This window comes from Falco peregrinus, chromosome 3 (genome assembly GCF_023634155.1).
Source record: "Falco peregrinus isolate bFalPer1 chromosome 3, bFalPer1.pri, whole genome shotgun sequence".
NCBI classification, from domain to species: Eukaryota; Metazoa; Chordata; class Aves; order Falconiformes; family Falconidae; genus Falco; species Falco peregrinus.
In genome coordinates this window covers 13,019,503-13,032,265 of record NC_073723.1, presented here as the reverse complement: position 1 = coordinate 13,032,265, position 12,763 = coordinate 13,019,503, and the positions used below count along the sequence as shown (strand labels likewise).

At 37.7% G+C, this 12,763-nt stretch overlaps 1 protein-coding gene across 1 annotated transcript in view; it reads right to left on the bottom strand.

The window, feature by feature from the left end:
* DNAH5 (dynein axonemal heavy chain 5) overlaps positions 1 to 12,763 on the bottom strand; it is a 120,268-nt gene that overhangs the window by 99,326 nt on the left and 8,179 nt on the right. The window contains 8 exon segments of the mRNA XM_027784334.2: positions 1,799 to 2,014; positions 3,890 to 4,012; positions 4,739 to 4,846; positions 7,346 to 7,459; positions 8,290 to 8,466; positions 9,026 to 9,163; positions 9,711 to 9,932; positions 11,548 to 11,661. Coding sequence (XP_027640135.2) covers positions 1,799 to 2,014; positions 3,890 to 4,012; positions 4,739 to 4,846; positions 7,346 to 7,459; positions 8,290 to 8,466; positions 9,026 to 9,163; positions 9,711 to 9,932; positions 11,548 to 11,661 — 1,212 coding nt within the window.

Sequence of the window (12,763 nt, the reverse complement as noted above, 5' to 3'; positions counted from 1 at the left end):
AGCAACTAAGAGGTAAAGCATGAAAAACTGCAACATAATAACTTCCTATTGTAAACAATTTTCAAGTCAGATAGTCACATAATTATACCTACAGTCCATGTCAAATAGTTCAGTACCTCAATTTTGTCGCTGTTAAAAAAGTACAATCACTTTCTGCCCTTTATGCATACCATCCAGAACCTTCCATGTAGTATTTTCTACCTTAGTGTGTATAATTACCCCTTACTCCGCCCCCTCAAAATGAAATCAACTTCATGCTAACTAGGTCTCACACAAAGCTCTTACTTTAGGCATGAGTGCTGCAATGGACAATGCAGTTTATCTGTACAGAATCTGCAGACTTCATAAGAGCCTGGGCTAATAGTCACAGGCAGCTTTTCAAATACAAATGCCCCAAACAAGTGAGATATCTGTGTTCCAGCCTACCAAAATAGCATCTTCATAGCATGACCTGAAAATTCTCAGCAACCTGAGCTGCTGAAAGGCTTGCTAGCACAACTTTAGAGAGCAGCTCACAGTGAATGGAGTAAAATTTAGAGCAGCCCACACCTATCCTGCCCACATGGAATAGTCTTAGATCAAACTACCCTTCCAGCTGTGCCCAGGTTTTCCTCAGAAAACTATAGAGGAGAACAAAGGAGAAAACCAGTTACTGTGAAAGATGCCATTAAGGAACCAAAATCCTGGACTGCAACAGGGAGAGAATTGAACCAGGATGGACCATGGAATGCTCACATTTCACCCTATGGTTATTTAACTAAAGCAAAGTCATTTACTCGTGGCCATACAAAAAGGAAAAGGACAGGGTAAAGCAAATTAGAATGTCACATTTGCCTGTACTACCTGATCGCTGTATCACATGTGATCTCTGAAAGCAGTCTACAAACCACACATTGAATACTTGATTGATCAATTTAATTGATTTATTTTAATATTTACAAGTGCTATAATTATGATACTGCACTAAGAAAGATATATAATAAGGTAAATTAGCTCAGGCTCAGTAAAACCAGGGAAGACTCTACTTGCTAGAAAATAAAGTTAATCTCAAAAAGAAGGAAGGAAAAGAATATGATTTAGCATATTTATATTCTTAGAAGAGCTCCTTGTTGCTCAGGTGTCACTCCTACTACATAAAAAGACCAGGAAAGAAACCTGAATAGTAATACTAACAAGCAAATGGATTTTGCTGTTACAAAGGAAAAAGCCTCAGCTTGAAGAGCTTTTCACAGAAAACCAGGAAAGTCACTTCTCTTCCTCCTCCAGCCTAAAGATTTAAAGTGGAGTGAATTAACTCTTTCTTCCCTCATAAAACACGAAGATGATGACTGTACCCTAGTTCTAGAGTACAGATTTTAAGTAAACTTCATAATCTGTTTTGCTGGAATTAAGCTTGCTATTTCCTTAATGAAACATTTGGCTTTTTGTTTGTTTTTTTAAATTACTTATTTCAAGAAATAAAACTTATATTTGTTTGTATTTATGCAGCACAGAAATGGAACTGCAGCATCAACTACCATGGCAATGGACTACCTCACTGGCCGGCACTGACTGATCAGGTACTCCTAGAATAATGGGCAAGAGATTAAAACAGTCTGCAATTTTGGTCACAGTACACTTTCATAGCAAGAAAAACATTTGTAAAGACAGAAATGTTCCATTTCTCACTTTTTCTTCTGATTATAGCACAAAACCATGGCTCAAATTTTTCTCTTGATAAACACTTTTCTAATTTTCATAATGATTTACTGTTTAAAGTTCAAGTCAGACTGGCACGATATCAAAATTTACTGTGTACCTCATATTTTGTGATCATTCCTTCCAGTCCCTCTATCTTAGACTCCCGTAGAACTGAGTAGGTTTTCATAGTATTGAATACATCTATTATTTTTACCACACGTCGATGAAAGGTTTCAAATTTTCCAAAGATATACATCTCACTAAAATCAAACTGTCTTTCAGCTGGATTTTGTTCCAATTTCTTTTTTATTTTGTGAAAGCAATTTTGATACTCCTAAAAACAAGGAAGAATTTAAAAGAATGTCAAGCATATAATAAAAGGCGTTGTCATCTGCTAAAACAAAATTTATGCAGACAGCTATTATCCTAACTTGATAGCAAGTAGAGGTTTCATCAAAAAACACTCATGAACACTACAAAGACAGTCATAAAATTTGTCTCTGAAAACTAACCCAACAACATTACATGATCACACACTTCATCACAAGAATGAACTGCCCCTATATGTATCTGTACATTCCATCCGTAACTGGCATGAAATTATGTTCCTTCCATTTCTTAGCAGGGCTTGATATCTTTACTGAATGTGTTTACTGACTATCCAAGATGACAACTGAGATTTTGGTTTTTGAAAACTGAAAATAATGATTGTGTGCTGAGCAGTTTTATTGAGTAATGATGTTTGAAATTTTACAAAATCACTTTCCAGAACAAAACCCCTTATAAGTTAGAATGGTGTCCATAGCAGCTTGAGTTATCACTCTGCTTTCTCAACGGGGCACAAACCTTACTCCAAACATGTTAAAATTAAATTCTTCCCAAAGTCAGGTTATATAGTCAGCAGATTTGCTTGAAATGGTTTCTTTCAAGAGTAGTTCCCTTTAAAATACAATGTTAATTTTTTTTATCACATATATGTATGAATAAGCCCACTTGGAAATATTCATACTAAAGACCCAGAGCTTCCTAAATTGTTAGTGATTCAAATTTTACGTTTTAATCTGTTGATTTTCTGAAAGCTTTTGGAACTAATAAGACTCAAATAAAAACCTACTCCTTCAACATATTTTAATCCAGCAACAGAATAACTTGCTGTATCTTTATAGAAACATACACATTTACTACTCATTGCTGATAGTAAGATGTCATATAAATTTACACTAATTTGTGCTAGAACTATGCAAGATCTGTTGCTTCAGAAGGTGTCAGGATAAACTTCTATTCTTCCAAGCACATATTATTAAGGGATCAAAAAGTAATAACGGAGAAAACCTAATATGAACCTTCCAGTATCTACAGGAAGGTTATAAGAAAGAGCTACGATCTTCACAGCAACACATGGACACAGGCCGAGAGACAATGGGCATAAATTGAAACAGAATATGTTCTGACTGGTTGGGAGAAAATCTTTCACCCTAAAGACAGCCAAGCAGTGAAGGAGATTGCCCAGAAAGACTATGCAGTCTCCTCATCCTCAGAGAGCTTCAAGACAGGACTGGATAAAGAACTGGGCAGCCAAGTTTGATCTCATAGCTACCCCTGCTTTGGCTTTGAGCAGGAGGTTTACTAGATTCCTGCTAAGGACCCTTTCAAGCTGAATTATCCTATGATCTTATGTTCTAGAGGGGAAAAAAGAAGAAAAAAAAAATAATCCCCAATACAGTCATGGAAGTATATGCCAAAAAATAAAGGCTATTTTCACAACAAGTCTACGCAACCTGAACAGCTGAATTGCCCTCATTTCATTAAATCGCCCTATCTAAAGGTATAGCTTGTCCACGTATCTTTGGAATATGTTCAGCTCAGTAACTTGCTCCGTTTTCATTTCTATCACACATCCTTCCCCATCATATGAGAAGAATGTGTTCTATTCTAGAGAAATACAGACATGAAAATCCAAGTAATTCTCATATAAGAAGCATAGTTAAGTTAGGCTAAGCATCAAAATCCTGTTTCCAGAAAATCAGCAGATGCTGGACTAAATCTGCTGTTAGCTCTAATACAAATGCTCCAGTTCCAAAGGTTATTTTTCAGTTGGTTCATTTTCTTTCATTATAACATTTCTTCCTCATATAGAATAAAGTTTTCCTAATCATGCCCTCCTAAATCCCACCTTATATTCTGTTTTCTACACACTCTTCCCACCTACCTGTTTAAGTCTAATAGCTGCTTGCAGCTTTTCCATAACTTTCTCTTGAGGTTGATTCCAGATGGTGGCCATATTGTTGTTTGTAATGTAAGATTTACATGCTGTGATCATCTGATTGGTCACCTAAAAGCAGTTTTAACCTTGTGAAAAAAAAAATGTCAAGACAAAGCAGATCTTGCTCTTCTTCAAGTTTCATCCCATACCTCTGACTCCACCAACCTAAAGCCTGCAAAATAGCAACACCAAATACCAGCCCCATAGCCAGACTGTCCTTACAATATCCAGCTTCCAGACCATTACACCACCAAAATGTTGATCAACTATGCTTAACCTAAACCTAAATTCCTTGTACCAACCTTGAAATGACATTGAGGACTACAAAGTCATGAGACTTTGGCACTTCTGAAAGCAAAAGTAAAATCAAAGGCCCATGAGATCATTAAAGAATAGGTTGTCCTTCGAATTCCATTTCCTTCTTTATGAAAACTTAAGGAGGTGTAAGAGGTATATAAATTTAACATAATTGGTTCTACATAAAACTGTTCACCACAGGCAAAACTCATTGTAACAGAAAGTTCCTCAATCTATTCACATCAGGGTTGAGATTAGCCCTGATCTTCAAGAAGTCTGAAAAAATTCTTACAACTCCAAATTACAGACAGTAAAATAAGTTCTACCTTTGAAGTAGTTTTATCACTATTTCCAATTCACTACACATTCAAAAAGCAGCATTAAATTGACCAAAATGCTGCCTCTTCAATTGCTTGGTCCCTTTGTGTTTTCTGTCTCTCACTCAGTCAACACCACAAACAAATCTGTGAAAACTTCCTTTCACACTGTAGAACCAACCTTCACAAAGAGCGAGGATATCTTCTCAGATGTGTTGTAATACTGAGAGATACTCTGAATCATTTTAATTGCATTTATAAGGCCTGGAATATCATCCACCATGGACACCTGGAAAGAAACACACAGTCTGAACTCTGCTGAGTACTTCTGTTATCATACGTTAGCTCGACACCAAGCTAGCGAACGCAGGAGCACGACGAACATGGTCTGCCTAATGTTTGTGCCTCTGTTTCCCTCAGCCTCTCCTGCAAAGCTGCTTGTCCCACTTCACCTCCAAGCTCAGTGATTCAGTTTTAGGGAAAAATTTTCACTAGAGTCTTGGCTGGAAGAATTCTGGCCAGCAAGTGAAATTTGATAGAGATAAAGGCCTCTTCCAAAGTACCATTTATTTTCCTAAAAAGTACATTTGTAGCCTCTTTTGCTAAACCTGATCTAAGCTTGCAAATAGAGCGAGCCCCAAAATTGCCCTAAGCCTCATGGCACTCATTTGAATACAGGAACTGCGAAGAACAACTTTTCTATACTGCTGGCATTTAGAACATAAAAAATTATATGCAATAGGTAAGTGCCTGGGAAGAGGTGATCTCATAGCTCATTCTTTGGGGTGCAGGCGTCGGCAGCAGTGGTGGCCCCATGAGGTGGTGCTGGGGCTACCCCGTGCTGGGCACAGCCAGTTCCAGGCGGCTCCACCGGCCCCAGCGCAGGGCACAGCGGAGCCCCGCAGCCACGGGCAGGCGCCTCGGGGAAAGCCGGGCTGAGAAAGGGCAAAACGGTGCCCGGCAGCCAGGGCTGAGGGCAACGGGGTGAGAAACAGCCCGGCCAGCCCCGAGGGGGGAGCGGGAGGGGGCAGGGGGCTCCGGGCACCCCCACACAGATGTCCCTGCGGCCCTGGCGGAGACTCCGGCAGACGGTGTTTCCCTGCAGCCCATGGGAAGGGCCCACTCCATCGCAGGGAGAAGTTTTAGGAGGACAAGCAGCGCAGAGGAGCTGTTATGAGTTGACTGCAGCCCTCTGTTCCCCATCCCTTTGTGCCACTCAGGGGGAGGAGAAGGAAGAGAAGTCGGTATTGAAGGGCTGAAGCTGAACTTGGGAAGAAGAGAGGTGGTGGGGAGATGTGGTTTTAGTTTTTGTCTTTGTTTCTCACTACCTAAATCTATTTTCACTGTCAATAAATTACGTTGCTTTTCCCTGAGTCAAGACTGTCTTGCCCATGATGATCTCCCTGTCTTTAAAAATTCCATCAGCTTTTTCATCCTGTACTCCCTCCCCATCCTGTTGAGGAGGGGGAGTAACACAGTGCTTGGCCCAGAGCCAAGGTTAACCCATCATACACATTTTAATTCTCCGTACCCTATATGGTTTTCAGTAAGCCTTGTGTGGAAGAGAAACAGAAATGTCTTTTTGAAGGGAAGCATTATGTCTTCAGCCAATGAATGGGCCAGACAGATTTTTTTCAGACAGCTCCTCCTCACATCTTAATTTCCAAAGCAATGACAGTTTTACTCTACTGACAAACTGGTTCTCAACATTTTACAGATAAATATCCATAAGGGAAAGGTTCACACTCCATGCCTTGACAGCTTCCACCCCAAGTGCTACACACTCTCAAAACTAAATATCTCTAAAGCTAGCACCACTTCCTCCTTGGTAAAAATCAGTATGGGGAGCACAAAGCAGATCAAGTTCAACAGACCCTGCACAGCACCAATAGAAAGTATATTCACTTTAGTGCCGCTTTGTATGGGTATCGTACTAACATTTAATCAGAGAGACTCAAATATCAGATTGGGAAACACTGAAAGAACACGTTGTTCTAATAACCATCCAGTAAATGGAAACAAACAGAGACAGAGCCATAGCACGGTTGCCCTTAGCACTGTTTGGAAGTAACTTACCTTTGGGAAAGGTATGGGGGGAGGGGTGGCTAGGATGGTCAGAGCTTTGAATATTCATGGCTACTCATCATATTTCCCTGACTAGTAAGACATGTACACAGTTGCAAAACCAGTTTTAATAAAAGCAACCATTTGCCACCTACTTTAGCAGATAATGGGACAGTGAGAAACTCTTCTTCCTATCCCATACTTTAGGTTGGCTGGTTTTGTTTACTATATGCTTGCATCATTCTGTTACTATGGTATGAGAAGGTGATTTATATTTACACCTTAATATTTACATAACCGTATTTATGTTTTCCTAACTCAAGAAGCTGAAAATTGCCTTATAAATGTTAGACTAAGCATGAACTTACTGCCAGCACAAAGACAAAACCCCAGACTTTGTCTGTAGTGTGGCACTAGGTTTACTTTCACACCCACCCACCCCCTTTTTTTTAAATTACAAAGATCTCACTTCCTCCCATAGCACAGAATCCAATTTCACCATCAGACAAAAATTTTCATAGATATCATAGCAAGAAAATAACAAGTACTCTATTTTGTAGCCAGAAATTCCCACTAGGCCACTTTTATTATAACTGAACAAAGTCTCAAACCAGATATGCATACCTAAAATGCGATCTATGTAATTCCTAAACTGATCCTACAAAATACATGCATTTTAGTTGTCTCAACAGATTTATGTTAAGAATTCAAAAGTTTTGCTTACAGGATCACTATTGTATAACGGGTCACAATATTTTTCCAGAGAATATAGATACTTGACGTTATCTTTAGCTTCATTTGCTGCCTCTGTGATGCGAATATCTAGTGCTCGCCAGTTCTAAGAATAGAAAGTTGGAAAAAAATAAACCCATGCATTTCAGACAAACTGTTCTGAGATCACTGTTTTATCATTAGCCTTTAAACACACTTGAAAGCACAGATCTGTTACTCCAGAGTTACACTTTGTTTACCCAAGATGAGGAACAAGTCCTTGTTTGCTTCAATAATTTGACTGTGAACAGTCAGAGCACTCAGCTCAACAAGTTATGTCACTAGTAGTGTAAAGTCAAGCTGCTGTAAAATATATAGAGATCATCTGTTAACTACTTTTGCTTGATTGACTGATGAATAGATAGCTGTTTGTTTCACGTCTCTTATTTTGTTATTGATTATTATGTTACATTGATGAGCCAAGACTTTTTTATTCACTTATTTTCGTGTTTGTAATGGGTCTTCAACTTTGTTATATCAATGTGAGAAGTTGTGACCTCACAAGCACGTTTGACAGACAGTGTAACAACATGATAAAAGGTTTAAAAAATGAGGGGGGGGGGGGGGATATTTTATTTTCATTAAATACCTAGTTCATTAATTCAATTTTCTGATTTAATAATCAACTTTTCAAATATTTGTAAGTATTTATTTCTGTTGAGTCACGTGGATGCAGTACATTATGAGCATTTAGACAAAGGGGGTTCCCAGTCTTTTCCAATAAATTAATTCAAAATTTTATGTACTCAAGGCAAGGAATAGGGAAGGACAAAGAAAACAAAAGCCAAAGATGTTTCAGTATTTTCCTTACCAGTAATGTTACACATATCACCAAAATAGACTAGAGTATACAGAATATTTCTGGTCTTTATATATGTCATAATTCAAAACAGAAACCTTCAGCAGTTTGGATTTAGCAGCAGTGAGCACTCCAAGCACTGCCTTCACATCTGGACTCTTCAGCTGGTCCATAAGGTAGTTGAATTTTGACAATTTCTTTTTCCAATAATCAAGCTCTGCTCGTGGACCAAGGTCATCAGCTTCCTTTCTCAACTGGTCATTTTCTGCAAGAACCTTTTATCATACAGTAATATTAGTGGGTGACATTTTTTAATCTGCATGGATAGCATGGATTAATTCATAATTAACTCCAAGTATTAACCTCCTGTGATAAATTACCAAACTCAGCCATCACCTCACATAAGATACCTTAATTTTGCTTGGCCTTTTTAGTTCTGAGTTAAAGAAGGAGTAGTATCAAGAGCCCTATTACAATTACATTTTCTGCAAATAACCTGCAAAACATGTTTCAAAGTACGATTTTGACCACCGTGAATAGTATTTACTGAATTATTGTGCTCCTTTTGCTTTTGTTAAATCCACTGGGAATCATTGTTTTCTACTTTAAGAATAGGTGCTTATCAAGAAAGGGGACTAAGTTTCCAGAAACATGTGCATAGAAAAAGCTCTCAATATTCTCATTGAGAAGCAAAAGCACACAAAACACTACTTTAAAATACAGGAACTGATCATATCTAATTTTCTATAAAGGCTGCTATACGCCAACAGAATTAAACTCATCATCTGCCAATATGTCTATGTTGTCATACTTCACATTTGTCCAGTATATCACCTGTTCAATTTGTTTGGTCCATCCTTTCATGCAGGCTTCTATTCTTTCAAGAGCATCTATGCTGTTAGCAACCATCAGGTAATCTGAAGGTCGTCTTAGAGTTTTCAGATCATATGTTTCACATTTGTTCAGACTGACCTAAAACACAAGTTAAAAAAACCATGAAATGCTGAAATGTTTATGACAAATAATGCAGGAACTTTTAAAAGTAACTGGTTGCCCCACTTGGGGTATCTCACTTCATATTTCCACTTCAGTTTAACTTAAACTGATTTGAGCCAGAACTGGACTCCAGAATCTGAAGAATTCACCAGCATGTTGGCTGTGCTCTCCTGCCCTTTCCTTCACAAACACAGAGTAGAAAATAACAGTTAAAGAAACTGTTTGTCATAAAGTAATCATTCTTGGTTTAAGAGTGACCACAGCCATTGGAGAGTCAAGAAGCTGTTAACTCTAAAGAACTCGTGCCAGAACAAACAAGAACAGAAGGACCTGAAAAATTGTTAAAGCCAAAGAACACTGAATAACAAGTTACTGATGACAACAAGCAAAAGGGTTATTTTTTCGTCCAGTTTAAGAAAGGCAATTTTTATGAGTATTCTGCAAGAGCAGTTAATTCAAAAGGCCCAGAGCAAGCAACATTCTGCAGGTAGCTCAGTTTCTATTTACCATGTGAACATACTACCTTTTCCAACAGACTTTGCTGAGTTCCTGACAGCACATTAACAAACGCTTCAAGGGAACAAAGGAAGTCCTGCTTAATACTGGAAGCTTGTTGAGGTTCACCAAGTTCAACCCAGCCACAGTCCATAGTCTGTAAGGCTGGAATGAAGATTTCTGATATCAACTGCTCAACACTTTTTAGTAAGCCATCTCGACCTACATTCATCATATTAAAACTTACTTCCTGTAAAAGAAACACAATACAAGTTAAAATAGAAAACAAAATTTTGACATCATTACATTTATTCCAGTCCTATTGCCTTGATCATCTCAAAAATTGCCAGTGTGTTCAAGTGCTCTTCAAGTACTAACAGCACAATTCTTGCTAGCAAGGGCTGCAAGATTTGCACAGGTTCACAACTTGTCATACGAAACTGAGGGAACAAAGATCTGAAAACAATAGACCTCTATTTATAAGGATTATATGGGTGAGTAAAATAACACCAGCCTGCCATTTCTAAAGCTATCAGAATTATATTTTTAATATATTCATACATATGTGTGTATATATATATGCATATGTACAGATCATAGCACTTAAAAGGCTTAGATGCCAAAAGAATTATGAACTGTAGTCAATTCTGATTTGCAGTTGCCCAAAGGTTTTGGTTCAGGAAGAATGCATCTATCCAATTGGAGAGAGAACAATTCACAGAACATCTGCTTTTTAGACATTCTGAAAAAGACTCTGAAGACTTCTAAGGTAAATTACATGAATCTGCCAGCCATATTTTGCTTCATTAGAAGGTACCACAAGAATTTTTTTCAGCAACATAATTTAACACCAAGCAACTTGTATTTAAGTGCTACTCATTACATGTATTTTCACCCACATCATTTTTACTTTTCAACTTGTCTTTCCTAGTTTTAAGGTATTACCTACTATCAGCAAGGGCTACATAATTACTTGCGAAGAAGTCTGCTTTACAGTCTTTCAGTTGCAATTACCAGCTTGCAAACTTTATTAATAAGCAAAAAAATATTTAAATGTTAAACAGTATAAAATTGGCTAAACTCTAAGCCAGTTCTTTCAAAATCACCCAAACAAATTAAATTAAGAGGTTAAGCATAAAACTTTAAAGAGTATATCTGTAGAAATCAAACAATAAATGTGATGACAGCCACCTCACCCACCCTTTGCTCTTCTATTTCTTGCCTACCTGGGCAAAATAGCTTTAAAGTTTTTCCTAGAAGAGACAGGAGAAGTTAAACCTTGCTAGTTTAGGAATTGTACTTGAAAGTTCCCACTTTGAAGCATATAGAAAGTTTTCCACAACGTTAAATCCTCATTTAGCCCATCATTCTTACTTTAGCACTCTGATTAGTTTGTCTACAACTGTAACATTACCTACATTTTACTATATGCTCCTCACTACTGGGGCATTTGATCCAGCTTTATTTCAGACCATCATAGATTTAAGGAGTCTTTCACCAGTAAAAACTTGTTTATATTAAATTTGCAGATATATGCTCTCAAAAATAAAATCAGTTTTGTTTGGTTTTTTAATGGATTTGCTAGCACTTATTGAAATTCAACAGCTTATTATTTAGGTATTGACTAATTGCTCTTTGTCATAAATTTTCTTCCTTAACATTATTTCTTCATAGCAACAATACACTTCAAGTTGCTGCAGCTAAATAATGTCAGTTTTTCCATTCCTCTCCTTTTTTAATCCCGTTTCATTCAGCCAAACTGTGTTCTTTCCTCCTTGTCAAAGGCTGCCAAACTACATGCTGAGAGCAAATACCCCAAGATGAAAATGAAATGTAAACAGTGAGCAGCAGTCACTGACTCTTACCTGATAGATATTCTCAGTTGTGATGGTTTTAAAAAGACTAGATCTAATGAAGAAAATGCACACACCAGTTAAAGCAACTTCTTTTCCCTCTGTCACAAATACTTTAGGTTTCTTCTTTGTCAAATTAGAGTTCGTTCCTGTTCCTGGAAGGCCGAAGCGCTCTGCAGATTCAAATAAAAGAAACACTTAAAAACCACTGATTACTGATTCAAAGAATAGTTTTCTAAGCAAACAGTTCAGTCATCATTTGTGTATCTCTGAGTCTTAGTCCCCTGGAGCCAACCCATGGGACCATCCACAGACAGTGCACAGCATCCAGAGTCCTCACAGCACAGTAAGAACTATTTCATCTAATTTTGCCATTCTCACATCAAAAGCCTTTACTTTCTATTCATTCGTTTTCTGTTCCTTCTAAGTAAAGGTTCAGGCTCAAGATCCTCTTACATGGTGCTTTATCATGCAGTTGCAGATAATGCTTTATTGCTTAACAAAACAAAACAAAAAAAATCAGCAAGTGTAGTTTACCTCAGAGGAGCTATTATCAACTGTCTTCCCTTAAAAACTTGTAGACATAAGTCTAACATACAAAGAAAGAAAGAAAAAAAAAAAAAAGAGAGGAAAAATAAAAAAGAAAGAGTGCTGCTGAAAACAAGGAGAGATACACCACAGCAGATTCTTTGGGGGAAAAAACAAACAAACAAACAAACAAAAAAACCAGTACAGAAGCTACAAAGGACTTCCCTGTCATTTCTTCTTCCCCTAACATAAGTATGCTGCTCCCATGTTTAGGCTGATGGTAACACTTGCAAAAAGTCACCAAGAAGTAGCAGTGTCTTTGGGGGGAAAATAATTCTCTTAAATTCTGGGTTTGGCCATGCTACTTCTGTTACTAGTTTTCTAGTATTACCTCAGATTAAAATTGTGTGCATACACATCTCAGCAAGATACAGCAACAATAAAAAGATCAAAAAGTGAATTGTTGACATCAGTAGTTAAAGGACAACTTTACCAATTAGTAGCCATCACTATAACCGTGATTTTTGCTTTGCTAGCCTTGTGAACCACAGTCCCAGAATGAGCATCACAGAAAATTCTTTTACAAACTCTGCCCTATCTAAGAAAGAAAAATGTACAGCACAAGCAGCACACTGTGATGGTATCACAAGTAACTGTAAGCTTGCAGCTGTAGGCAAAGGCAGCCTCCACCCCACTCACT